This window comes from Theropithecus gelada, chromosome 12 (assembly GCF_003255815.1).
Source record: "Theropithecus gelada isolate Dixy chromosome 12, Tgel_1.0, whole genome shotgun sequence".
Lineage (NCBI taxonomy): Eukaryota > Metazoa > Chordata > Mammalia > Primates > Cercopithecidae > Theropithecus > Theropithecus gelada.
In genome coordinates this window covers 109,104,310-109,129,688 of record NC_037680.1, presented here as the reverse complement: position 1 = coordinate 109,129,688, position 25,379 = coordinate 109,104,310, and the positions used below count along the sequence as shown (strand labels likewise).

The following is a 25,379-nucleotide window of genomic DNA, read 5'->3' as shown; positions in this document are numbered from 1 at the left end:
GCGTGTGTTGGGGCGGAGGAATGGATAGGTGGGTGGGGGGCGGGGGTTGAGTGGATAGGTGGAGGGTGTCCTGCCCTAATTTTCAGCCTTTAGTTAAAAACTGAGCTCAGTAATGGTTAAGAGGCCTGGCTTCAAGCCTCAGCTTCTATTCCAGCTCCCTCACTTCCTGGCTCTGTGACCTTGGGCAAGCTCCGAGCCTCCTGTGTCTAAGTTTCCACACCAGGAAGGATAGAGCAAATAATAGAACCAGCTTCATAGGGTTATTGGAGGATTAAAAGAGAAAATATATGCAAAGTGATTAGCACAGGGCCCAGTGCACAGGAGGGGCCCATAAGTAGGGCTAATTATCTTTGTAATCTCTGCAGTGGCTCCACCCCGCCTTGCCTGGACTAGGAGGGGCTGGGCTGGCAGCAGGCCGAAGGTGGTGGAGCCCACAGCCCCTCTCCTTCCCATCTTCCTCCTCCTCTTCCACCCTGGCTTCCACACCCGCCCCACCCCCAGGCATCAGTTCACTCCATGCGCCTTTCTGTCAAGGCTGCAAAATTGGCCAAATCTCCGTAATGCTAAAAAATTGGTCCATTAGCTGTCAGGGAACATTGACAGGAGGGGAGAGCGGAGAGCATCACCACCACAGATGTGCCAGGGGCAGGGGGAAGGGGCTCCAGAGCCAGCCCTGTGTGTGTTTCTGTGCATATATGTGTATGCACATGTGTGTATGCATGCATGTGTGTGTGTGTGTTTGAGTGGCTGAGGCCCTGCTGTGTGCTAGACATGCTACCACTCGGGACGTTCACAGCATCATCTCATAAACCCCATGACAGCCCTGAGAGGTTGGTCCTGTTATTACTCCCATATTACAGATGAGGAAATGGAGGCTCAGAGACCAGAAGGGCTCAAGCAGGGTCACTCAGCAGGTGTCAGGGAGAGACTTCACCCTCTGCTCTGGGACTCCACTGGCCTCTGTGGGGCCCCTTCCCAGATGTCCCAGGGGCCCCAAACACCCCATGATCCTTGATCCTGCAGTCTCTGCCCTCATGTACATGCGTGTACACTGTCTGCCTCCTGGCCCTGCCCTGGGGGCTTCTCACTGCCCTGGAGCAGCTGGCTGGGGAACTTCATCTCGTTGGGGTCAGCCATGCCCAGTTTCTCCTTGTGGGGAGACATGATGGGTGTGGGAAGTGATCAGTGCCTGGAGGAGGATGGGGAGGGAAGCTCAGGCCTCCTGGCTATCCCAGACTTCCTTCCTGGAGGGAGGGATGGGCTTGGACAAGGGCTGCCCACGACTCCCTGGCTGCCCATCACGGGGACAAGGCTCTTCTCTGCCCTCTTTGGAAGTCATCTCACTTAAGTCTAGCCCAGGTAGATATTACTGTCCCTGTTTTGGGGCAAAGAAATTGAGGCCTAAAGAGGCAAAGTAACATGTCCACAGCTAGTGGAGGGTGGCGCTGGGATTGAATCCAGATGACTCTGACTCCAGAGCCTGGGGTTTCAATCCTTTCACTTCAGTGATGGGGAGCACCTCCGTGGGTGTCGTGTCCTATCAGGACTGTTTGAATCCTGAGAATGTGTTTATTCATTCTTTCCTTCCATACATATGAAGTACCTCCTACTGCCAGCACTGTGCACTGGGGACACAGAGATGCACCAGCTCCTTCGCTATCCCCAGGCCCAGGCTGCTGCACACAGCTGAGACAGCCCCTACCTGACTCCTGCAGCCCTAGGAATCCCCTGCGTCTCCTCTCGGGGCAGCTCGGCAATCCTCGCCTCTTCCCCTCTCCCTCTGTCCCTTGCTTCCCGGATCTGCTTAATTCTGAGTCAGTCCACCCAGCTGCCTGCACACACGGGTCCCCATCCCTGCCTGTAAGAGGTGAGCACCTGTTAGTGGGCCTCAGGACCCCCAATTCTTACTCTGCAGTCCCCCGGGCCCCCCGTTTCCCACCCCAGCACCCCCATCAGATGGGTAGTAGGGACATGGCTCATGTCTGGGGATGTAGCTGCCCACTCCAGCCACCCTAATGGAACAGTACTTCAAGGCCAATGCTCTGGGCTGTGGTTGGGGACAGGGAAGGCTGAAGAGAGGGAGGCTGGCAGGCTGGGGAAAGTCTTCTTTTGGCCATAACCTGTCCTGAGACACCACCAAGGGTCTGGCTGGGCTACCGCGTGGCCCCGGCCTCACTGTCTATCATGGACTGCATATTAGTGTCCCCCAAATTCCCATGTTGAAGCCCTAATTCCCAGTGGGATGGCATCTGGAGGTGGAACCTCTGGGAGGTCATTAGACCTTGAGGGTGGATCCTTCATGATGGGATGTGTGCCCTTCTGAGAAGAGATGGGAGAGAACTTGCTTCCTCCCTCTTCTCTCTGCCGTGGGAGGAAACAACCAGGGGACAGCACCTGCAAACCAGTAGGGCCCAGGCAGAAGCCGGCTATGCTGGCACCCTGGTCTCACCCTGCCCAGCCGCCAGGACTGTGAGGACACACACGCCCTCTCGAAGCCACCCAGCCCATCATGTTGCTATAGCAGCCCGAATGAATGCACCGTCCATCCTCAGCCTGGCTGCCACCCACGAGAGGTGAATGAGCGCCCCCAGAGCCAGCCATGGCTGAAAGTGAGGGGATGTTGAGGGAGATGGGGCAAGCTGGCCTCCATCTGGCTGGAGACAAAACTAGGATTCAGCTTCTCAAGTCAACATAGTCCCTTTTAACATCGCCTCTCTGCAACTCTGCAGGGTGGAAAACTCAGCCAGGGAGGCTCAGGCACAACTGCCACGCACCGGCAGCGATGGAGCACAGGCTGGCTGCGGGCAGGGCCTGCCTCTGATGCTGCTGCTCCTGAGTAGTCCAGGTGGCAAGTGGCAAGTTGCTCTCTCCCACTTTTCTTCCTCCTTGCCCCCATCCCCCAGCTTGATTCCTTAGAACCCCTTAATGGACTGTGGTAAAGTACAGTGGTTATGACTTTGGGCTCTGATGTCAAGCAGTTTAGGATGAAGTCCTACCTCTGACACTTCCTGGTCATAACTTTGGAAAAGCCCCTTCATTGTAAGCTGTGGTCTCCTCATCCTGCAAAGTGGGAGAATAATAATGGTACCTGCCCCTTGGGAGGTGTTGCAAGGATTCAGTGAGATGCAACAGTGCTGGTACAATGTGAGTCCTGATGGCAATGATGGTGGTGACGATTTTGTTGAAAGGGATGATGGTGGTGGTGATGATGATGGGGAATTCAGTGAAAAGGATGATCTAGATAAGGTGATGGTGCTGATGGTGATAGAAAAGGGGAGGATGACAAGGATGGGGTGCTGCAAGTCAGGCCCAGTGAAGAAAGACAGCAAGACAGATAGGAAGCTTGGTGATGCAGGGATATGAAGCCGAAGGGTGCTTCTCTGTGGATCCTGTGCCTACCCCACCTGCTGTTAACCCCCTTGCCTCCAGCCAGCCCAGGAGAAGGCAGAGGTCTCTCTTCTTTCCTGCCTGAACCTGGCTGCGTATTAGTCCGGGCTCTGGTCTCGCCATGGGCCCCTGGCCCCACCTAGGTCTTTGGGAAGCATCCACGAGTCCTGGTGGCCAGTGTGAGTCCCGGTTCTCCGGACCCAAAGGACCTGTCAGCAGGTGGTCATGGGGTCCAGAGTGGCAGGCATGGACTGGTGCGTGGGTCTTGAGCAGGAGTCCCAAGGCTGTGGCCCATCCCATGGGCTCTGAGGAGGGTCGGGGTGGGGCTGTGGACCTCAGGTGGGGTCCACAGGAGGAGGCAGTTATGTGGGTTAGATGGGCAGGCGGCTGCAGTGCTTCCGAGTTTGGAGTCAGACCTGTTCACATCCAGTTCCACCACTGACAAGCCAGAGATTAAGAAACCCTGGCTGTTTTGTAATCTCCCCGAGTCTCAGCTTTATCTCTGTCCCGACACATGGGGTCATGATTGCATTTTTCACAGGTTGGGTGGTCAGCAGAACACCTGCACCTGGGAGGAACCCCAGAGACATTGCTGACTTCGTTATCATGACCTTCATTGGCTCTGATGGGCTGCATAGACCCTGGCCTGGGCTGCACCCGGGACAGTCATGGGCCAGGCCCAGGCCGGGCTGGGGGCTCCTGGCAGGCAGGCTGGGCTCAGATGCTTCACCTCCCTGACCCCTCCATGCGCCAGCTCTCCACTGCCCCCACCCCCCAGCCTCCCCCTGCGCCCTCTCCACAGGCTGGCGAAGGCTCTGACGTGTGAAATAAAAAGAGATTTTAATTACCTCTCAGCAAAACAGCAATTAGAGAGAATCACAGCACAACAGAGGTCCCCTCCTCCACTCCCCCAGCCAGGTCCGCCTCCTCGCCTTTTCTCCCTGCAACCCCAGCGTGAGGCTGGATGTGACAGGAAGTCCTCCCATTTAGCTCAGGGCCCCGTCCCTGTACCCCAGGCGTGGGGTGGGCGAGCCAAAGGTCAGGAGGTGGTCTGTGCTGGGGATGGGGGTGGGAGGGTGCCAGGGGCCGTAGGGAAAGCCCCCAAATGACGAGGGCTGCTTGGGCAAGTGGGGCCTCCTTCTGCGCACACCTCGAGGATGGCCACAACCCCATCTCTCTGGGGTCTGTGTGCAGACCACCGGGCTCTGCCTCCACACCACGTGTGCCCTGGCAGTGCCTGTCCCTGTGTGCATGGCTGGCACGTGTGAACACCCGTGTGTTCATGTGAGCCTGGCAGCAACCTGGGGTGGTGCAACCCTCAGGATGAGCAGGCTGCGCTGGACAGGCAGCGCATTCTCCTGCAACAGGCTTTTAAAATAATTGCCTGTGACCCTGAGCAGTAGCTCTCTGTCTACTGGCTGCCCCTGCCCCAGGCCCCTGCTGCCAGGGGTCACTGCTCTGTCCATCTGCAGAGACTTGGGCACCTGTGCTGTACTTGGGGATGGGGCAGGGAGGGCGGGTGAGGTGTCCCCATGGGTGGCCTGAGGCTGGGGGCGGCGGGTGGCGGGTGGCTGACTGAAGGGATAATTGCAGGCAGCAGGCCTTAGCTAATGCATGCTATGATAAAGCCCCATTACTGAGGGAGGCTGCTGGAGCATGGAGGTGGGGCTGGGGGGGAGGCTGCCTATGGGGGGCTGACAGCCTTTCTCATGGGAGGGGGAGTGGGCAGCCACTGACACCTCTGCAGTCTCCTACCTTCCAGAGCTGCAGACAGAGGAGCAGGGAGAGCCAGGCCCCAGGGGTAGGAGGGAGCTGTCCCACAGACACACATGACCAGCCCTGGGCAAAGGTCTGCAAGCCTCCACTTCAGTTGTCTAGGGGCCCAACCCCCATGGAGGAGCAGCAGTTTCCTGGCCATTCATCTTGAGGTTCCTGTACTGTGAAGCCTCCCAGCCTCAATGTCAGGGAATATCATCGCTGGGTTGTAGAAGTCACACTGGGCCAGGTGAGGTGCCTCACCCCTGAAATCCCAGCACTTTGGGAGGCCGAAGAGGGTGGATCACCTGAGGTCAGGAGTTTGAGACTAGCCTGGCTAACATGGTGAAACCCCATCTCTACTGAAAGCACAAAAATTAGCCGGGCATGGTGGTGGGTGCCTGTAATCCCAGCTACTCGGGAGGCCAATGCAGAAGAATCTCTTGAAACCGGGAGGCAGAGGTTGCAGTGAGTCTAGATCACACCACTGCACTCCAGCCTGGGCAACAAGAGTGAGACTCTGTCTCAAAAAAAAAAAAAAAAGTCAGACTGGCAGTGAATGAACAGCTGACAGCAGGGACCCCAGCCCATTGGGTGTCACAGATGCCAACTACCTGTGGTGGGGGCACAGATTAGTCTGGTGAGTCCCTGTAACGTGGCCCCAAGTCTCACCCACTTGTCCATGGGGAACAGACCTCAGCATCCATTTCCCAGAGGCCCAGAGTGGGTAGATGACTTCCCTAAGAACACACAGCCAGGGCTGGATCAGACCCCACATACCCCTAATCTCTCAGCATGGTCACTTACCAGCTGTGTGACTGTGAAAGTCACTTAATCTCTCAGGGCCTCAGCTGCTTCCTCTGTAAAATGGGATAATAGTAGCAGTCACTCCTAGGATTGTCCTGAGGAGTGAATGAAATAAATCAGCACTAATGCCCAGGGCCTGGCCTGGAAGTCAGCTGCTTCTACTCTCAGCGCTGTCTTTGTTCTCTGACCCACATCCTTGTGGTAGACAGAATCCTAAGATGCCCCCAAGATTCCTGGCCCCTGGTGTGCACACGCACATCCCACCACTGTTCAACTGAACACAAATCCGGGGACCGGTATGAAGGGATTTTGCAGATGTGATTAAGGTCCCAAATGACTTGACCTGAAGATGAGATTATTGGGGTGGGCCCGACCTAAGCACATGAGCCCTTCAAAATCACAGAATTTTGCCAAGTGCAGTGGCTTACGCCTGTAATCCTAGCACTTTGGGGGGCCAAGGTGGGAGGATTGCTTAAGCCCAGGAGTTGGAGACCAGCCTGAACAATACAGCGAGACCCCATCTCTTAAAAAATAAGTAAATAAAAGCAGAGCGTTTCCTGGGCTGGTCAATGTAAGGAAACCAGAAACTTGAAGCACGTGGAAGATTTCACTGGTGGGAGGGATTCTCCATTGCTGGCTCTGGAAGTGGAGGGGGCCTCTGGGAGCTGACAGCAGAACCCCAAAGTGGACACCTTGATTCTGGCACTTCAAGGAACTGAATTCTGCCACAAACCCTGAGCTTAGCGAAGGCCCCTGAACCCCAGATGAGCGCCACATCCTCAGCCAACATCTCGATTTGGCCCAGTGAGGCCACGGGCAGAGAATCGCATGCCGTGCCTGGGCCGCTGACTACAGAAACTGTGAGGTCATAAAAGTGTGCTGTTGTAAGTAGCTATGTTTGTGCTACTTTGTTTTGCAGCAATAGAAAACTAATAACCCTCTTTGGTAGTTCTGTCACAGGCTCTGGGACCTCTTGCCAAGAGGGGATCTTGGTGCCAGGCTGAGGGCAGCCCCAGGCATAGCTGGCACTCTCCAGTGATATGTGGATAGGCACCTTGCTGCTGGCTACTCCTGGCAGGCCTGAGCACCTGCCCAAGAGGCTGTCACAGGTGGAAGGGAAGGCAGAAACTTGATACCCAGCTTCCTGCTCTGGCTGTCCTGGAGTTGGGGGAACCTTGTACCCGGTTGCCCATCCTCTAATCTGATCTATCATCACAACAGAGGAGGAGGCCTGTGGGAGGCCCTGCCATGTGCTGTCCAGCCCACAGCCCCGGGGTGGGTGGCAGTGGGCAGAGGTGGGCACTGATAGTCACAGTGATGCAGGGTGAATCACAGGAGCACCAAATCTGCTTCTCTCGTCCTTTACCCACTTTAAGGAGCCTCTGACAATGTCTGAACCCCCAAACATACGGTCTGGAAGGAGGCCCCACTAGGGGCCAGGGCCCTGTGCCCAGCCCCCCACCTGCCAATATCCCCCTCCCCAGACCCTCTATCTCCTTCCCTGCACAGCCCTGCTGTCTCTCCAAAAGGGACAATTAGTGGCCTCAGCTTTAATTAGCTAACGATCCCCTTCAGCTCCAATCACTTGAAATGATGATGGAGTGCTGGGGGAGGGGACTGCAGGCCCAGGGACCCTGGGAGCCAAGGAAGAGGCCCTTCAGGCCATTCAGGCTTCTCTGCCTGTCCCAGGCTCGCCCTTCCTTGCAGTCCCAGGCAATGTGCCAAGGAGATCCTGCCAGGAAGGGGTGTCCCCAGCCCCCACAGCCTCATTTGCATCCCTCTTGCAGCAGGAGCTGAGCTCCTGTCGTGGCCTGCCCATCAGATGGGGAGCCCAAGGGACCTGCTTGTCAGCGCTAGAGGCCACTGGCCGGAGACTCTCCACTGCCCCCTCCTTCTTGTCCCCCATAGCCACAGGCTCTGGCTCTGCAAATCTGACCTCCACTCCTGACCCCCTGCCTGTGGCCAAGGCCTTGCCACTTAAAGGTTGGGTAGGAAGGACAAGGCAATAGGAAAATCTAGGGTTCCAGCAGAGCTGAGGAAGAGAGGCTGTCGTGAAAATACCGAGTCACAAGATAACGTCAGGTAGTGACAAATGTAGTATGGGATGCACCCAGTGCCACAGACAGAAAACGGCTTGGCCTCTTCAACTAGGGAAGTCCAGGAAGGTCCCGTGGAGGTGGTGACATCTGGAAAGGAGGTCAAAGTCCCAGCTGCAGGCCCTGAGATGCCTCCTGAGGTCGCTGAGCAAAGCCACACTTGGCATCTCTGACACAGTTTCTGGGCGGGAGGTCTCAGGCTGGGCCCCTGGCTCCCGGCTGCCATCGCTTGGGTTCCTGAGTGCCCTACTGCCCCCTGCAGAGCTGTTCTTCCATCTCCCAGCTCACAGTGTGCATGGCCCCGAGACTGAATGCAGCAGACACAGGGTCAAGTCTCCGTTTCAGTACTGAGTCTCCGTGAGAACCTGGGCATCTTCCTTTCCTTCTATGCATCCGTTTCTTCCTCTGTAAACAGGGGCCAACGACAGGGCTCCCTCGTGGGATAACTCAGCGTGAGGCTCAGTGTGGAGGAGATAGAGGGCTTGGCACAGAGCATGGCGCTTAGGAGCCGCTCCGCATGTGACAGTGGGTGTCCTGCCCACAGTTGCGACAGCCTTTCCAGGTTGGAGCTGGGGCCTTCTCCATTCAGCCTAGCCCAGGCTCTGGGCACCCCTGCTCTGAGGTCACGTGTCAGGCTCCAGGCTGGGCACTGGGGGGCATGCATCTCTCCCTGCCAGGGGCCCTTGGGCAGCTTCCTCAGGTGGGGGCCTGTCAGGGGGATCCTGGAAGCCTGAGATGGACCTAAAGGAGGGACACAAGTCTGGGGACACAGCACTCAGGCAGAGGGGACAGCTCGAACAAAGGCTGCGCTGTGAGTATGCCATGCTGGTAGAGGAGGGACACTCAGGGGAGTGTGAGGGGACCACACCCAGGCGGCCTCAGAAGCCACAGTGGCCATGGCTACACAGAGGCTGTGGCCGGGAACGGGCAGAACTGCAGCAGCACTGGGGTGGGCAAGGAGAGAGAGACCCCCTTCTCCACTAAGAAAGGGAGAAGGAGGGGCCAGAGCTGGAGACAGGAAAGGGATGGGAATGAGAGGAGGAGGTGAGAAGTCTTTCCAAGGCTGGGTTTGAAATGCAGTGAGTTTCCAGTGCCAGCAGGTGTGGGTAGGACCTGGGACCAGAGCCAAACACCTGGACACAGCATCGGGGGGTGGAGGAAGGGCAGGAGGCAGGGAAGGTGGGACAGGGCGGGCAGAGAGGGAAAGTGGGAGGAAAAACTCTGGGCCAAGGCCTTAGGATTTGGAGACCAGACGGGGTGAGTGAGACAATCTAAGTGTCCCTCAGTCAGGGAGGATGACCCCAAGGACCTCTGGCTGGGAAACACTAGCACAGACCACAGGGGGAGAAGAGGCACTCAACCATCCATCCTATTGTGTCCTATTTATTAAAAATAAATCAATAAGGGCTGGGCACAGTGGCCCACACCTGTAATCCCAGCACTTTGAGAGGCGGAGGCAGGTGGATCACCGGGAGTTCAAGACCAGTCTGGGCAACATAGCGAGACTCCAGTCTCTACACAATAAAAAAAATTAGCTGGGCATGGTGGGAACACCTGTAGTCCCAGTTACTTTGGAGGTCAACGTGGGAGGATCACTTAAGCCTAGGAGATCCAGGCTGCAGTGAGGTATGATTGTACCATGGCACTCTCACTGGGCAACACAACGAGACCTCATCTCTAAAACAACAAAAACACAGTAAAACAAAGAGATACCCAGGTGGGCCTCGATGTTCACCCTGCACTGGTCGCAGAGCCTACCTGGCCTTACCTTGGGAGGGCTGGGGCTGCGTGAAGGAGGGCTCTCATGTTTGTCCTCTACAGTCTTGTGTGGCTTCAATATTTTAAAACGAGAGAATATTTACATGTTTCTTGTATAAAAACAACATTGCTCTAGAGGTTGGGAGGTGACCCCGAGAGGAGTCTGTGCCTGGCGGGGACAAAGCCCACCACGGGGTTCAGAGTGGAGGTGAGGCGTGCAGGAGGGTGGAAAAATGGCCCCCTCTTGTCATCTGGTGGGTTCCGAGCAAAGGAAAGGTGTTCGGGATCCGAGAGTCTGGGCAGGTTTGCCTGGGTGCTGTGCCTGGTGTATGGCCTGGCGCTGAGAGATACTTCACGCAGGGTATCTCCATGAGCTGATCACAGTCGTCACCTGAGTTTATCATATGCATCCCCTGTCCTGGGCTCCCGAAGGCACCTTGGGCTACCTGGAGGTGAAGCACAGGGGCTGCCATAGGACAGACTTTGCATTCAGTGGAGTAGGGGCCTGTGGAGGCAGCACCTGACCAGATGGGAGAGGCCACTCCCAGGTGGCCCTGAAGGATGGTTGGCAATTGGCCACTGTAAGAGCGGATGGAGGAAGGGTGTTCCAGGCAGCTGGAACAGCAAGTGCTAAGGCCTGAGGGATGAGAGAGCCAGCCATGTTCTGGGAAATGGAAACAGAGTGAAAAAGGGAGGTATAGGGGCAGGTATGGGGGCAGGGAGGCAGAGAGGGACAAAGACAGAGAAGAGCCAGGAAGAGGCCCTGCCACACTAGGTGCCTGAGCTCCACCGTGAGGGGTGAGGAGGGGTTCCAGCGTGGAGGCCAGCGTGGAGGCCAGGGCAGCAGTCCAGGCTGGAGTGGGCCTAGTGTGGGGTCAGGACCTAGCAAAGGAGCTCAGCCAGAGGTCTGGACAGCAGGGAGGAAGCCAGGCCAGGAGGGCCGGGGAGTGTGGGGAGGTGATAGGCCAGGCCAGGGAGCCCAAGGGCTGCCTTTGAGGCACAGGAAAGCCAGTGGAGAACAGAGTTCAGCTGTCCCCTGCACCGCCCTGCCAGAGGCAGGCCTCACTGGAGGCTCAGGTAGAACCAACGGGCAGCCAGTCACCCCCCCTTGGTCACAGCAGTGGGGAGAAGTGGAGGCCCAGGGCAGAGTGGTGGGGTACTGGGCTTTTGGGGGTCTCTCAGTTAGGCTGTGGGCCCCGAGATTTCCAAGACGAACCTGAGTCAGCACTGTGGCGGCCGCGGCGGCTCCGGCCTTCCTTCACCCCTCCCTCCCACCCCGGTCACTTGGGAGAGTCATTTCATTTCTCAAATTAAAAATCCATTCTGTGTTGTGAATAATAGATGGAATGAGCCCCGAGAGGCCGGGTGGAGGACAGGAAACTGGTTGGGGGCGTGTTTTTAGGGCTCAGAAGATACCACAGGTCTGCAGGGGAGGAGTGGGGCCTGGTTGCACAGGGTGGAGGCTGGCAGGGCACGTTCTGGAGCTGACACCCCGCTGCAGCACACTGAGGCAGGGAAAGGGGTTCATCCCCACCCACATGCAGGCCGCAGGAGAGAAGCGGGTCTGACCACAAGTGGGCTCCAGGCAGGACCAGGCCTGGCGTTTAGGTGGGCAGCCCTACCTCAGATTAAGGCACTTACCAGCCCACTTGGTGAATGTGCAACAGATGCAAGCTGTTGGTGACAGCACGCTGTCCCCAGGGAGAGCTCCATGCCCAGAACCTAAACCAAGTGATGCCCTGTTCGGCAGCGTGGCTGAGATCTACCCTTGGTCAGGGAGGAGACAGACAGTCAGGTTCTGAACCCCTCATCTCTGCCCCTTGCATCCCCTCAGGCCTTTTCTCTTCAAGGCAGCTCTGGCGGCATTCCACTGCTCCCTGAAGCTGGGCACCCAGATGCCTCACTCATGGCTTGGCTGGGTTTAGCTGGGCACTGCTGTGACCTGTCATTCTCTTGCTCATGAGTCATGGGGTCACCTTGGTAATATAGGGATAGGAAGAGATCTCCCAAGAGAGTGAGCAAGCTACAGGTCAGATCACTGGTGCCCTACTCCCCTAGAGCACCAGATTCCCTTACAGAGAAGGCGCCGGAAAGTCAAGGAGGTGGGCCTCCGACCTCTCTTTATTGGCAGTCTGTGCGGGGTGGCCAGGACTGAGGGGTCAGAGGGCCCAATTCCAAGTCAACTCCTGTAGGTCCTGGTTGCTGCTCTCAGCCCGGGGCTGGGGGATGAGATGAGAACAGAAAAGGTGAGGTGGAGCCAGGCAGGTCGCCTGGGAGTCGGGAGGCCCATGAACAGATCAATAGCAGCTGAGTCTGGGAGAGGGTGGCTGGAAGGGGGGTCCCAGAGCTGACTGACCTGGGAGGGAGGAGGAAGGGACAACGGAGGGAAAAAGGAGGGCGGAGAGACTGAGGGCCTGGGACTGCCCCCACCCCACCACCGTGACTGGAGCAGAAGAGTCCCTAGGGAAGCATGTTTGCCTCTGTGCCTTTCTGTCGGAAGAGTCGGCTCTCTGAGACAATATCCATTTTTATATTTCTTGGAAATTTCACGGCATTCATTTCGGGGAAAATAAAAGCTGTCATTGCTGGAGAAATGATACCAATCAGGGCCTGAAAAGGCTGGAAAATTATCCTCCTGGAGACGGGAACATTGAGGGAAAAATGCAGATTAAAAGCACAAAGAGCCACTTTGCCACCTCCCTGCCCTCCCCTCCCCCCTTCATGGAATCACCACATTATAAGTAATTCCATGTTTCCTCCTTAGAATTAATAGGACCCAAGAAGGATGCCTGGGGAAGAGGATGACCCTGGGGTGGCCAGAGACGGAGGCAGGGTATCCAGAGTGGGGGCTTAGAGATGGAGAGATGAACAGGCAGGGGAGAGGCAAGACAGGGACAGAGGCCGGCACTCAGGGCCAGGGCTCAGGAGCTGGGCAGATGCACAGCCCCCAAGGAGGGGAACAGGATGATGGATAGTTTATCAGAGTCCCTACCTTGTCGTGATTTTTATCAGATGGCTCTCCATGGCTCTCACACATTGTTTAGGCCAATCCTACAGGCTGGAGTCGGCAGACCTGGGAGGGCTGATGCTTTGTGGGGTCCCCTGCTAGAGACACCAGAGGTCGGTAGGGTAGAGAAAGCAGAGATTCCAGAAACAGTATCAGTCTTCCAAGGAGCCCCAAGTTCTCTGTGTCCCATGAGGGCCAGGCTGTCTGACCAAGGCAGGGAGGCAGGTAGAAGAGGGCTCTGCCTCCAGGCAGCGGGGAGATCCCACATTGAAAAAGCCAGTTCACCTGGAAGAAGGCAGGGGGTGGGTAAATTCAGAGTCCCGGCACCCAGCCTGCCCTCCCATCAGTCCACATACCAGGGTCTTGAGGCTCAGGGCTTGTCTGAGGCCGGAGGCTGCTGGCCAGAGGAGGCAGGCTCCAGCCCTCCCTGGCTCCAGCAGGGAGACTTCGCTCATTCTTCTCTTGGCCTTTTCTTCCTACCTGGGCCAGAGACTTCCTGAGCCATGGTGCCAGGGCCAGCCACGGCTGGGGAGGATGGGGAAGGGGGCTGCAAGCCCTCTTCTTGCAGGAGTCCCCACTGAGCTCCCTTCACCAGGGGCTAGGCGAAGGGAGCGAGGCCAACCAGAAGCTCTGGTGGAGAGCGGATCCAGGACAGGGGTTCCAGGGAAGACAAAGAAGCCGGTAGTGAAGGTGCGCTCTGCGCCAGGGACTGTGCCGGCAGACACAGGCACTACTGACACCGTCCCCAGCCCTTCAGAGGAGTACTTGGCCCGTCATCTCCAGCTCCAGCTCCTTTTCTTCCTACCTGGGCCAGGGACTTCCTGAGCCGTGGTGCCAGGGCTAGCCACGGCTGGGGAGGATGGGGAAGGGGGCTGCAAGCCCTCTTCTTGCAGGGGTCCCCACTGAGCTCCCTTCACCAGGGGCTAGTGGGCGGCTGGGAGTGGGGACACTAGATCGGAGGGAACCCCTCACGGCAGTACTCGCTGCCCTCACTCGTCTTGGAATGCGGCTGGACCCGGAGTCCCAGACCGCAGCCCGCGCACGACCCCCGGGAACCGGTCTCCGCGGGCCGCCGACCCACGTCCGCGCTGCGGCCCCGCTGCCAGGTGGCCCGAGAGACGCAGGAGGAAGGAGGGGCGCGCGGGGCGGGCGGAGGAGGGTGGAGCCGCCCGCGCGCCCCCTCCCTCGGGCCGGCAGGCGGGCGGCGCGGCGGGCTCGGCGCCGCGGCAGAGGAGGCGGCGGGCGCTGGGAGACACCGGACGCCGGCTCAGCTCCACTCCGCTCCGGCTCAGGCCCCTGCTCGGGCCCGACCCGCTCTGTCACCGCCGGCTCGGGCGCGCACCTGCCGGGTAAGTGGCGCCCGAGTCCCTGTCGCTGAGGCCACCATCGCGGCCACCTCCGTCGCCGCCGCCGCCACTGCGCGGAGCCTCCCGGCTTTGTCTGCGTCCTCTCGGCTGCGGCTCCGGCTGCGGCTGCGGCTGCGGCTCCCGGGCTCGGCTCTCGGGCTCCGCGGACTGCGCGGCACAGCGCCAGGGCTCGGGGCTCGCCGGCCAGCTCGCTCCCCGCCGGGGGTGAAACTTCGCCCAAGTTTGGGTTCTGGGGAGAACCTGTTGAAGCCGGGAGTGGCTCGGGGCGGGGACAGAGATGGTGGGAGTCGGGGGAGGGCACCCGTCTCGGCTTCTCCATCAGGGCCGTCCAGGGGTGGGTTGTGTGTTCGCCACCCTGGGGCGTTGGCGCGCGCCTCCAGGGAAGGGGCGAGTGGGCCGTCGGGCCACCGAGCAGAAGGAGCCAGCGAACGGGATTGGCGTGGTCAACCCCGCGGACTTCCACGAGGACAAAGTTTGGTTCTTTGGCCGCTTTGCCGAGCGTCTGGGTCCAGAGCGGAGAGCTGAAAGTGCCGCATAGACGCGCCCCTGACTGCACCTCCTCACTCCAGCCTCCGCTCCTTCCCCCACGCCACCCGGCCTTGGCTGGGGCAGGTCGTGGGAAAGAAAGGCGAAGGGAAGAGGGACGACCTTTCAATGAAGGCCCACTACGTGCCAGGCCCCTTGTCTGGCGCCTCTTGCTTCCAATAAGAGCCCTCCCAACCCTGCGGCTCTCAAGCCTGCGCAGGGAGGGGACAGGGGAGAAGACTACACTGTGCACGCGGGGGTGGTGGCCCCGCCGAGCCCCCCTAATCCCTGGTTTCCGCAGTGAATGAGGCCCAAGGCTGGGGCCTCTGCACCCAGGCCTGTGTGCCTCCTCGCGGTGCCCCTGAGCCCCATCCGGCTGCGGCGCCTCCAGAGCCAGCTTCTGCCCTTCCCGCAGCTGCGGCCCCGGGGCCATGCGGAGGCCCACGAGGAGGCCGGCGGCCACGCGCATCCCGTAGCCCAGGTGGCCCAGGGCTGCACCCCAGCGGCCTCGGCGCCATGGAGCCCCCGTATTCGCTGACAGCGCACTACGATGAGTTCCAAGAGGTCAAGTACGTGAGCCGCTGCGGTGCGGGGGGCGCGCGCGGGGCCTCCCTGCCCCCGGGCTTCCCGTTGGGTGCTGCGCGCAGCGCCACCGGGGCCCGGTCCGGACTGCCGCGCTGGAACCGGCGCGAGGTGTGCCTGCTGTCGGGGCTGGTGTTCGCCGCCGGCCTCTGTGCCATCCTGGCGGCTATGCTGGCTCTCAAGTACCTGGGCCCGGTCGCTGCCGGCGGCGGCGCCTGTCCCGAGGGCTGCCCTGAGCGCAAGGCCTTCGCGCGTGCCGCTCGCTTCCTAGCCGCCAACCTGGACGCCAGCATCGACCCATGCCAAGACTTCTACTCGTTCGCCTGCGGTGGCTGGCTGCGGCGCCATGCCATCCCCGACGACAAGCTCACCTATGGCACCATCGCGGCCATCGGCGAGCAGAACGAGGAGCGCCTGCGGCGCCTGCTGGCGCGGCCCGGGGGTGGGCCCGGCGGCGCGGCCCAGCGCAAGGTGCGCGCCTTCTTCCGCTCCTGCCTAGACATGCACGAGATCGAGCGACTGGGCCCGCGGCCCATGCTGGAGGTAATCGAGGACTGCGGGGGCTGGGACTTGGGCGGCGCAGAGGAGCGTCCGGGGGTCGCTGCGCGATGGGACCTCAACCGGCTGCTGTACAAGGCGCAGGGCGTGTACAGCGCCGCCGCGCTCTTCTCGCTCACGGTCAGCCTGGACGACAGGAACTCCTCGCGCTACGTCATCCGCGTGAGTGCCCTCCCCACCACCCGAGCGCCCTGCCGGCGGCCGCGGATCCGGGGCGCAGTGGCTTTGCCCAGGGGTCCCTGTGCGCGGGAGGCGGGTGCGTGAGAGGAGAGGAGGGGAGAGGCGAGCAGGAGAGGGGAGGGGAGGGGAGCGCACCGCGGCAGAGCGCGGGAGGAGGGCGCAAGTAATTTCCCTGGGAGTAATTGCGGTGTTTAGAGGAGCCGCGGGAGCCGCAATTTCCCAGCCCTCTGGCAGGCTGTGAGGGCCAGGAGGGAGGGGCGCGCCGGCGGGCTGGGTTGACATCTCCGCAAGGGCTTGAGCTGGCCCCGAAACTAGGGGTCCCAACTGTCAGTGGGGGAACTAGGAATGCCCCTGACAGATAAGGAAAGTGCAGACGTACAGGGGTAAGATTGGGCGCCCGTAGGCTGGGACAGTCAGGGATGGGGCTTTGGCCATCTCGTCCTGGTGGAAAGAGGGGCTGGGGTCTGCGTGCTTCTGGGACTGTACTCATGGATGTCTGGTTGCTCTCTGGGAATTGGAGTGGGAATTCCCTTTGTTTAGGGAACCTGAGGTGTGGACCTCTGACCTCTGGACCCTGTCTCCCTCCCCAGATTGACCAGGATGGGCTCACCCTGCCAGAGAGGACCCTGTACCTAGCTCAGGATGAGGAGAGTGAGAAGGTGCTGGGGCATGGGATGGGGAGGCAGGGAAGGCCTGGGGCCCCAGGAGGGGTGGATCCAGGCTAGGCCTGTCTTTGTCCCTGGATGAGCCCCCTCCCCTGGTGCAGATTCTGGCAGCATACAGGGTGTTCATGGAGCGAGTGCTCAGCCTCCTGGGTGCAGATGCTGTGGAACAGAAGGCCCAGGAGATCCTGCAGGTGGAGCAGCGACTGGCCAATGTGAGCAGACCGGGGCTGGCGGCTGCCCTGGACTTGAGAGAAGGCATCATGGAGCACGGCTGGGTCAGCTGTAATCTCTCCCAACAGATCACTGTGTCAGAGTATGATGACCTACGGCGAGATGTCAGCTCCATGTACAACAAGGTGACGCTGGGGCAGCTGCAGAAGATCACCCCCCATGTGAGTGTGGCCCAGTCCTCGTGGGCAGGCAGGGTTGGGGGCAATGCTGCTGCTGGGACTACAGGGTCATCTCTCCCCAGAGATGGGCAAACCCTTCCTTGGCCATGGACTCTTATGTCCCCTTGCTGCCTCTCTCTGCCCCTCTCCCTGTCTTCTGTGGCCCCTGCCACCCCCAGCCTCACTGTCCTTGTCCTTGGCCTCACAGTTGCGGTGGAAGTGGCTGCTAGACCAGATCTTCCAGGAGGACTTCTCAGAGGAAGAGGAGGTGGTGCTGCTGGCGACAGACTACATGCAGCAGGTGTCCCAGCTCATCCGCTCCACACCCCGCCGGTATGGCTGCAGATCTGGCATTTTCTGCCCAGCGGCCACTAGATCCTTCCCCTGCATGCTGGACCTATCTGCTGGGTGGGCTTTACATTTTCTGCTCTGCATATCTGGGATGACCCCCTGTCCCTTCTTTGTGGGGTTGTCTGGGTCCTGGGTCCAGCCGCAGGTTGGGGGGCACAGGTGGGGGTGGTGCCCTTGGTGGCCCACATGCATGTCCGTCTGGACACCCACTGGCTTCACCTGGCCCCCAGGGTCCTGCACAACTACCTGGTGTGGCGCGTGGTGGTGGTCCTGAGTGAGCATCTGTCCCCGCCATTCCGTGAGGCGCTGCATGAGCTGGCACGGGAGATGGAGGGCAGCGACAAGCCACAGGAGCTGGCCCGGGTCTGCCTGGGCCAGGCCAACCGCCACTTTGGCATGGCGCTTGGTGCCCTCTTTGTACACGAGCACTTCTCAGCTGCCAGCAAAGCCAAGGTGGGCTGCCCTTGTTTGGGTGGGGAGGATGGTGCTGAACTGAGGGTGAAGCCCTCCCGAGGCCATGGTCCTAACATGGGGAGCCCCACATGTTAGGCCAGGCCCCAGCCCTCCTTCTCAGGCACGCTCGGGAGGCGTGGCCTTAGGGATGTCCGTGGTCATTGCGGGGGCAGTTTCCTCTTCTGTCTTGTGAGCCCTCGGGGGTGCAGGGCCTGGATCCCCACCTCCAAAGTATCCTCTTGGTGTTCAGAACTGAGGTTTGGGCTTAGAAAGTGGTGTTTAAAGACAGGGGTACCCCTCCTGCCAGGAGTGATGGACCAGAGTGAAAGGCTGCTGGGTTGACCCTTGCTCCCTGACCTCTGACCCTGCAGGTGCAGCAGCTGGTAGAAGACATCAAGTACATCCTGGGCCAGCGGCTGGAGGAGCTGGACTGGATGGATGCTGAGACCAGGGCTGCCGCTCGGGCCAAGGTGAGGGGACCCTGTGCCATTGGTTGGTCCTATATACATTGAGCACCTACTGTGTGCCAGTGAAAGAGAACAAAAGGGGCAAAAAGGGCTTCATAGAGTTGACTAGGCCTGCCTCCCCAACTGTGAAGCCCACTCCCAGGCTGGCCTAGTGTTCCCTTCCTTGGTGAGTAGGATGGGGTGGAGGCTGTCTCCTGAAGCCCCGTGCCACCCTCACCTGCCCTCGGCCTGCAGCTCCAGTACATGATGGTGATGGTCGGCTACCCAGACTTCCTGCTGAAACCTGATGCTGTGGACAAGGAATATGAGGTGGGCCCTGACCCTGCCTGCCCTGCCCATCCACAGCCCCTGTACTAACGGCACTCAGGAGGGCAGGTGGCCTGCATGGCCAGGATGTCGCCCAGTCTGCAGGTAGCCCTGCCCTTGTCTGTGGCTGAGTGCCGCCCATGCCTCCTGCAGTTTGAGGTCCATGAGAAGACCTACTTCAAGAACATCTTGAACAGCATCCGGTTCAGCATCCAGCTCTCAGTTAAGAAGATTCGGCAGGAGGTGGACAAGTCCACGTGGGTACCTGGTCCAGAGCTGGGGGTCAGAGAAGGTTGTGGGGAAAGGGCAGGAGCTGGTGGGGCAAATCATCTCACAGCCATGCAGATATGGGGGGGCACACAGGCCAGCACAGGGCATGGGGTGGAGGCCGGCAGGGTGACCCCCAGACCGTCAGGAGATGGCTGATGAGGAAGCTGTGATGTGAGGGTAGTGGGGGAGGGAGTGTGTGCCCCCCATTCACCCCAGCCTCCCTCCACAGGTGGCTACTCCCGCCACAGGCGCTCAATGCCTACTATCTACCCAACAAGAACCAAATGGGTAAGGGGATGTGTCCCTACACTGGGCGGGGCAGGGTCTAAAAGTGGGTGTGTCTCCCACTAAGCACCCCCTTCTTGTAGTGTTCCCCGCGGGCATCCTGCAGCCCACCCTGTATGACCCTGACTTCCCACAGTGAGTACATAGCTTGCCCTGTTTGTGGCTGAGGGCAGGGCTGGCATGCAGACCTTGTCTACCAGGTGTGTGTCGGTGTACTGTGGCTCCAATCGCCCCAGACCCAGCTGGGTTCAGGAGTCAGGACAGCTGTGGACCCTGGCTCCCCACTGCATCCTTGGTTATTTAGAAAAATGTGTAGGTTTGTTATTTGTAACTTCCTGGGGTCTTCCTTACTTGTTTGAGGCTCATTTCGATGTTTCAAAGGTGGCGCAACACTAATGATGAGGTCGGAGGCCAAACCCCCTCGTGGGTGCCTCCGTTTCCCTCCTGTCTCCTCCAGCCCTGTTTCACCGCCCAGCCAGCTCTGTTAGATGGGATTTCCTAAAAGCGGCTGGATAGGTTCCACTGGCATTCACACAGCCCATGAGGAAGCTGAGGCACAAGTGCCCCTGGACCACACGGATGCCTCTGTGGCCTCCCTGGGCTACCTCCTGGCCTGGCCAGGGGACATCCGGGGCCTGGGCAGCAGCATGGGGCTCTCAGAGGGTGCTGAGGGCTAGGGCCTGATGCTGCTGCTGTGGGCCCAGGTCTCTCAACTACGGGGGCATCGGTACCATCATTGGACATGAGCTGACCCACGGCTACGACGACTGGGGTGAGGCCTGCTGGGGCCCGAGGGGATGGCTGGGAGGGGGCAGGACAGGCAGTGGAGAGGCAGGGTAGGGGATGGGCTAACTGGGGCTGGTGGGTGGGAAGGGGAGGGTGCTCAGGGTGAGAGTGGGTCTCATCCTGCTGCACTGCCCACAGGGGGCCAGTATGACCGCTCAGGGAACCTGCTGCACTGGTGGACTGAGGCCTCCTACACCCACTTCCTGCGAAAGGCCGAGTGCATCGTCCGTCTCTATGACAATTTCACTGTCTACAACCAGCGGGTGAGACCCCCCACCTGCCCCTTGTGCCCCTCAGGCCTGGTGGGGCACGGGCTGGGAGCATCACGCATACCCTTGTGCACATGCACATGTCTAAACAAAACCTGTGCCCAGGTCCCTGCACACACACTTGGTTCCCGCACACTCATGTGGACACATAATGAGTGTCTGTAGACTTACGGAGGACAAGGGGTTTAGGGGGAAGGAGTAGAGTTGGAGCCCCCCCTCAAACTCTCTGGGCAAGGGAAGGAGAGGGGTGGTGGGAATTAGGGGCTGGGGCCCAAGGTATCAATGCCCGAGGGAGGCCAGCTGGGCCCCAAGCAGCCCCCTGTCCTCTTCCCTTCCCGGCAGGTGAACGGGAAACACACGCTTGGGGAGAACATCGCAGATATGGGTGGCCTCAAGCTGGCCTACCACGTGAGCCGCCTGCCTGCGCTCCACCCCAGCTGCGGGAGGGGCGGGGGCTGATGAGGACTCCAGATGAGGGACAGAGCTGCCTCTCCCTGCCCACCCTGCTGAGCTCTGGCCTGGGGTGGGGCAGGGCATGTGCTGGGGACATGGTCCACTGGAAGAGGAAGGATTCACAGGCCTGCCTTCACAGGGAGAGCAGGGAGGGCTACCTGGATGGAGGACAGAGAGGAAGCAGTGCCCAGGGTGGGTGGACATAGCAGGTCCATGCTCTCTCTGTCCCCAGGCCTATCAGAAGTGGGTGCGGGAGCACGGCCCAGAGCACCCACTGCCCCGGCTCAAGTACACACACGACCAGCTCTTCTTCATTGCCTTTGCCCAGGTGGACGGGATGGGGGATTGGACTGGGAGCCTTGGGGTGGGGACACAGCATCCGGGGTCAGTCCCAGCTCTGCCTTGCCCAGGCCTCGCATGGCCAGCCTGTCTCTCATTACCTGTCCCCTCAGAGGTGATGGCCCTGTGGTGCTGAGGGGGCCTATGGCCTTGCGTCCTGGGTGGGGGGCTAGGGGGTGGATGCCTGGCTTCATCTCCCCCTCCCCCCCTCCACCCGGCTCCTGGACCCAGAACTGGTGCATCAAGCGGCGGTCTCAGTCCATCTACCTTCAGGTGCTGACCGACAAGCATGCCCCTGAGCACTACAGGTATGCCCAGCTGCCCGCCTGGCCTCGTCAGCTGCTTGTGTTTGGGGTGGGATCGGGAGCACGGGAAGGAATAAAACTCACTCGTTTGCTGGGGTTGGGGTGGTTGCAGGGCCCCTCACTGTGTGGGTCTCTCCCCACCCCAGGGTTCTGGGCAGCGTGTCCCAGTTTGAGGAGTTTGGCCGGGCTTTCCACTGTCCCAAGGACACGCCCATGAACCCTGCCCACAAGTGTTCCGTGTGGTGAGCCTGGCTGCCCGCCTGCACGCCCCCACCGCCCCCGCACGAATCACCTCCTGCCGGCTACCGGGGCAGGCATGCACCCGGTGCCAGCCCAGCTCTGGGCACCACCTGCCTTCCAGCCCCTCCAGGACCCAGACTCCCTGCTGCCCCTCACTTCAGGAGGGGCCTGGAGCAGGGATGAGGCTGGACTTCCGGGGGCTGTGGGGGAAATATGCTGGGGTCCCCAGACTCTGCTCTAAGGGGGCCAGACCCTCTGCCAGGCTGGATTGTACGGACCCACCTTCGCTGTGTTCTTGCTGCAAAGTCTGGTCAATAAATCACTGTATGGTTGCCTTGGCCTCTTCACGGGTCCCCAGGGCAGGCGGAGCTGGAGACAGCCGTCTGCAGGGAGGCTAGGGCGCTTAGCACAACCGGGACCCTGGAGAGGACCTTCTTGTCTACTGGTTGCCCTGGCTCAGCCGCCTGTGTCTAGCCCTCCTGGACTCTTCTATCTTTTCCACCAACCGGCAATACTTCCCTGGCCCAGCCGCCCTCCCCCAAAGCCTTGCCTGGGACTTCCTGCCCAGTTCTGGGGCACCCCTAATTCAGTCTCATGGCCTGGTGACCCACATTCCAGGGTGATGCTGGGACTTATGTCCCCTGCAAGTCTGAAGTAGGAGAAGCTTCTGCCTTGTCTCAGCCTGGCCCTTGGCCTCAGCCTCTCTAGAAAGGGGATAGTGACCCACACTTACATGGAGGTGGGGCCGGCCCACAGGACATCTCAGCCTCTCCTCCAGTGTGGAGGCAGGCTCCTGGGGTGCAGAAAGCAGAGGACTGGTAGGAATGATAGGCTCCTGGCATGCGGAGGGTGGACAGAGGCAGGGAGTGCTGCCCAGGCTGGAGGCTGCCGACTGGCCCTGCCCGATCGTGGAGGGGTGGCAGGGGGAGGGGGAATTCTCCTATCGGGCAGCCCCACTCAGGGATCCCGACCGAGTCTGCACTGAGGGGGACCAGCAGGCGCCTGCCCTTCCTCCCAGGTCTGCTTTTCTTCCTTCGGGGGTGGCCTAGAGGGGTTAACCCGTCCCTGGGCACCACCCAGTGTGGCCATCCCCATCTCTTGAATGGAAGTGGTGAATTTCTTGCCAGCCCAGCTCTTGTCGTTCTGCTCAGACAACGCCTGCCTGCACCCTGTCCCCAGCCTTCAGACACCTTTAAGAAGTCCTTGTCATCTGAGCCTTGGGCAGGACAGCCATGCGTGGTCCTGTGGAGGAGGCTGGAACTGAGAAGGATACCCACAGGAGTGGCCAATCCGGGATGGGGCAGGGCCCTTCCTCCCAGTCTGCAGGAGGCTGACACTGGGTTCCGATGTGTCAGGGAAGACTGCAGAGGCTCAGTCCTGGGCACCAAGCCGGGCTCAGAGCTGCCTGTCAAGGGCTCCTTCACCGTGTGCTCCTTGGAGGACCCCAGGCCCCATGCAGGTGCTGTTTCCAGACCTTTCCTCCTGAGCTGGGCACACACGTGTCCCTTGGGCAGCTGAAGCAGAAAAACAGTCCTCTTCCTGCCACCCTCCTGGGTGGGGCCTGGTGTCTGGGACCCTCTATACCCCGAGACCCACCCCGTCCCTCTGACCTGGGATCCTGGTTGGAACTGGAATCTGCAGGCCCAGCCCTCTTGCCCTCACCCCAGACTCCTCCAGTTTCCCAACTTTACCCATGATCAATCCCTCCTGTGTCCACACCAGCTTAGGGGAGGCCTCAGCATCAGGGGAGCCTGTAGGGTGAGCAGCCAGCAAAACCAGCAGACAGGGGTCCCTTCTGCCCAGCTCAGGAAATGCAATGAGGCTGGGACACTCCTGGGGCCAGGCCCCTTCCCTCTGTGCCCTGCTGAGGATGCAGTGAGGATGGGTGCAGCGAGGTGCCTGGGAAAAGACATGAAGTTCCTGGCTTCCAGGCTGGTCCAGAGCAAGTGGCCTGATGCCCGGCAGCACTGTGCATCACCTGCTAGTTCCCAAACTGCTTTTTCAGACAGGCCCTAGGAGCATCCCCACTGCACCCCAATGAGATGGACAGAGCGGCAGGGAGCCCCTTTAACAGATGGGCCACATGTTCCCCAAGGCCACACTGCTCATGTCAGGGTCTTGTGGAGCTCGGATGTCAGCAGGTGTCAGCATGGGTGCATCACGTGTTCCTCTGGGAGACCAGGCACGTGGCCTAGTCCCAGCCATTTATTTGTCTACCAGGCCCCATCCTAGGATCCGCATTGGGCTGTCGAAGACTGTGATTCTACTGGGGTCGAGGAATGAGAATGAGCTCAGCATAGCTACCTGCCTGGCCTCCGTTTCCCCTGTGTTCAGTGAGGGGACATCAGCCCGGCTGTGAAGGCCCTTCCTGGGTGATTCTAGAAGTGGCTGAGGGGCGGGTTGTTGCTGGGCTGGCTCCATCCATCCCCAAGGGCGGGTTCTCCCACACAGCGGGCACAGCTCACTGGGATGACAGAAAGCAGCCTTCGGCCAAGCACTTAACAGCAGGGAAATAAAGGAGCTGGGATGGTTTACAGCTGTGCTTAAACTTCCAGGCGTCTAGCCAAGCGAGGTGGCTCAGGCCTGTAATCTCAGGAGTTTGGGAGGCTGAGGCAGGTGGATCGCTTGAGTCCAGGAGTTAGATACCAGCCTGGGCAATATGGGCAAAACCGCATCTCTGCAAAAAATACAAAAATTAGCTGGGCATGGTGGCATGCCCCTGAAGTCCCACCTACTTGGGAGGCTGAGGTGGGAGGATCACTTGAGCCTGGGAGGCAGAGGTTGCAGAGAGCCATGGTTGCACTACTGCACTCCAGCTTGGGTGAGACTGAGACCCTGCCTCAAAAAACAAACAAACAAACAAACAAAAAAACCTGAGAAAAAAAAATCTTCCAGATTCCACCTGTGTACCCAAGTTGAGCAGGCGATGCTGTCCCCAGCAGTTTCCTCAGGGGCTGGCCTCTGCACCAGGTCCTGCTTCTGTCATCCAAAGCTTTGTGATCAGGCCTTGAGCCCAGGGGTTACTGCCAGGTGACCCTGGCAAGGGAGGAGCCCTCTATGGTCTCCAGTGTTGCCATCAGCAGATGAGAGGTGAGGGGTGCCCAAGCGCTGGCTTGCAGCTGCCACGATGAAGGATCGGCATGCCTGCCCCCCTCTTTCCTCCCCAGGTCTGCACAGCTCCCCCACCTTGGCTGCGAGCTTGCCTCAGAGTTCTCAGGGCCTAGGATGTTGGGGGTGCCCCTCAGCCCTGGGGACCCTGTGGGCGCCACCTCTGTACAGATTCAGGAAGGATTTGAAGCCAGCAGAGAGGTGGGTTTGTGCCTAAGTTTCCCATCCTCGGGTCAAAGAGGGGACATTGGCGAATGTGGGGGCTGAGCCCAGCTCCAGCTTAGTGGCCCTGGTATTTCTGGAGTACCCAGAAAGGGGCACATGGCGTCTAGTGCCACTGAACAGCCCTGAGCCCCAGGCCATTCTAACTAGCTCCAGGGAGCCCAGATTTAAGTTTCCACCACCCTTATGGTTGTCTCTATGCTGGCCCTGATGTCCAGGACCCTGTGGGGGCTCAGCTGGTAAGTGCCATAGATACAGTATTTTTAAATGGCTGAAAAATTTTAAATTTCCAAATAGGTTGGAAGCCCAGAGTCCTTCATAGGCTAATGCCTCGGGAGGCAGGTTCTGTGGGGGAGATCAGGTTTCTCCACATGGCCCCTTGGGTGGGCTGGTTCTTTCCCACCTCCACGCCCCCCATGGGGGCAGCACCCTAATTCATATTCCCCGGG

The 25,379-nt window shown here is 59.8% G+C and overlaps 1 protein-coding gene across 2 annotated transcripts; it reads left to right on the top strand.

Moving 5' to 3' along the window:
- Positions 1–14,019: 14,019 nt before the first annotated feature.
- Positions 14,020–21,932, top strand: ECEL1 (endothelin converting enzyme like 1). Of its 2 annotated transcripts, none has more exons than XM_025404613.1 (18): positions 14,020–14,159; positions 15,118–16,004; positions 16,613–16,681; positions 16,789–16,899; positions 16,987–17,079; positions 17,285–17,409; positions 17,658–17,880; positions 18,252–18,350; positions 18,582–18,656; positions 18,807–18,904; positions 19,153–19,211; positions 19,292–19,343; positions 19,913–19,980; positions 20,133–20,257; positions 20,606–20,671; positions 20,949–21,044; positions 21,287–21,363; positions 21,507–21,932. In XM_025404613.1, exons 2-18 carry the CDS (start codon positions 15,219–15,221, stop codon positions 21,604–21,606), a joined length of 2,322 nt encoding a protein of 773 aa, XP_025260398.1. In that variant the 5' UTR covers positions 14,020–14,159; positions 15,118–15,218; the 3' UTR covers positions 21,607–21,932. The 2 variants fall into 2 exon arrangements, with proteins under 2 accessions (XP_025260398.1, XP_025260397.1); XM_025404612.1 differs by having other exon boundaries at positions 18,807–18,910.
- The last annotated feature ends 3,447 nt before the right edge of the window (positions 21,933–25,379 follow it).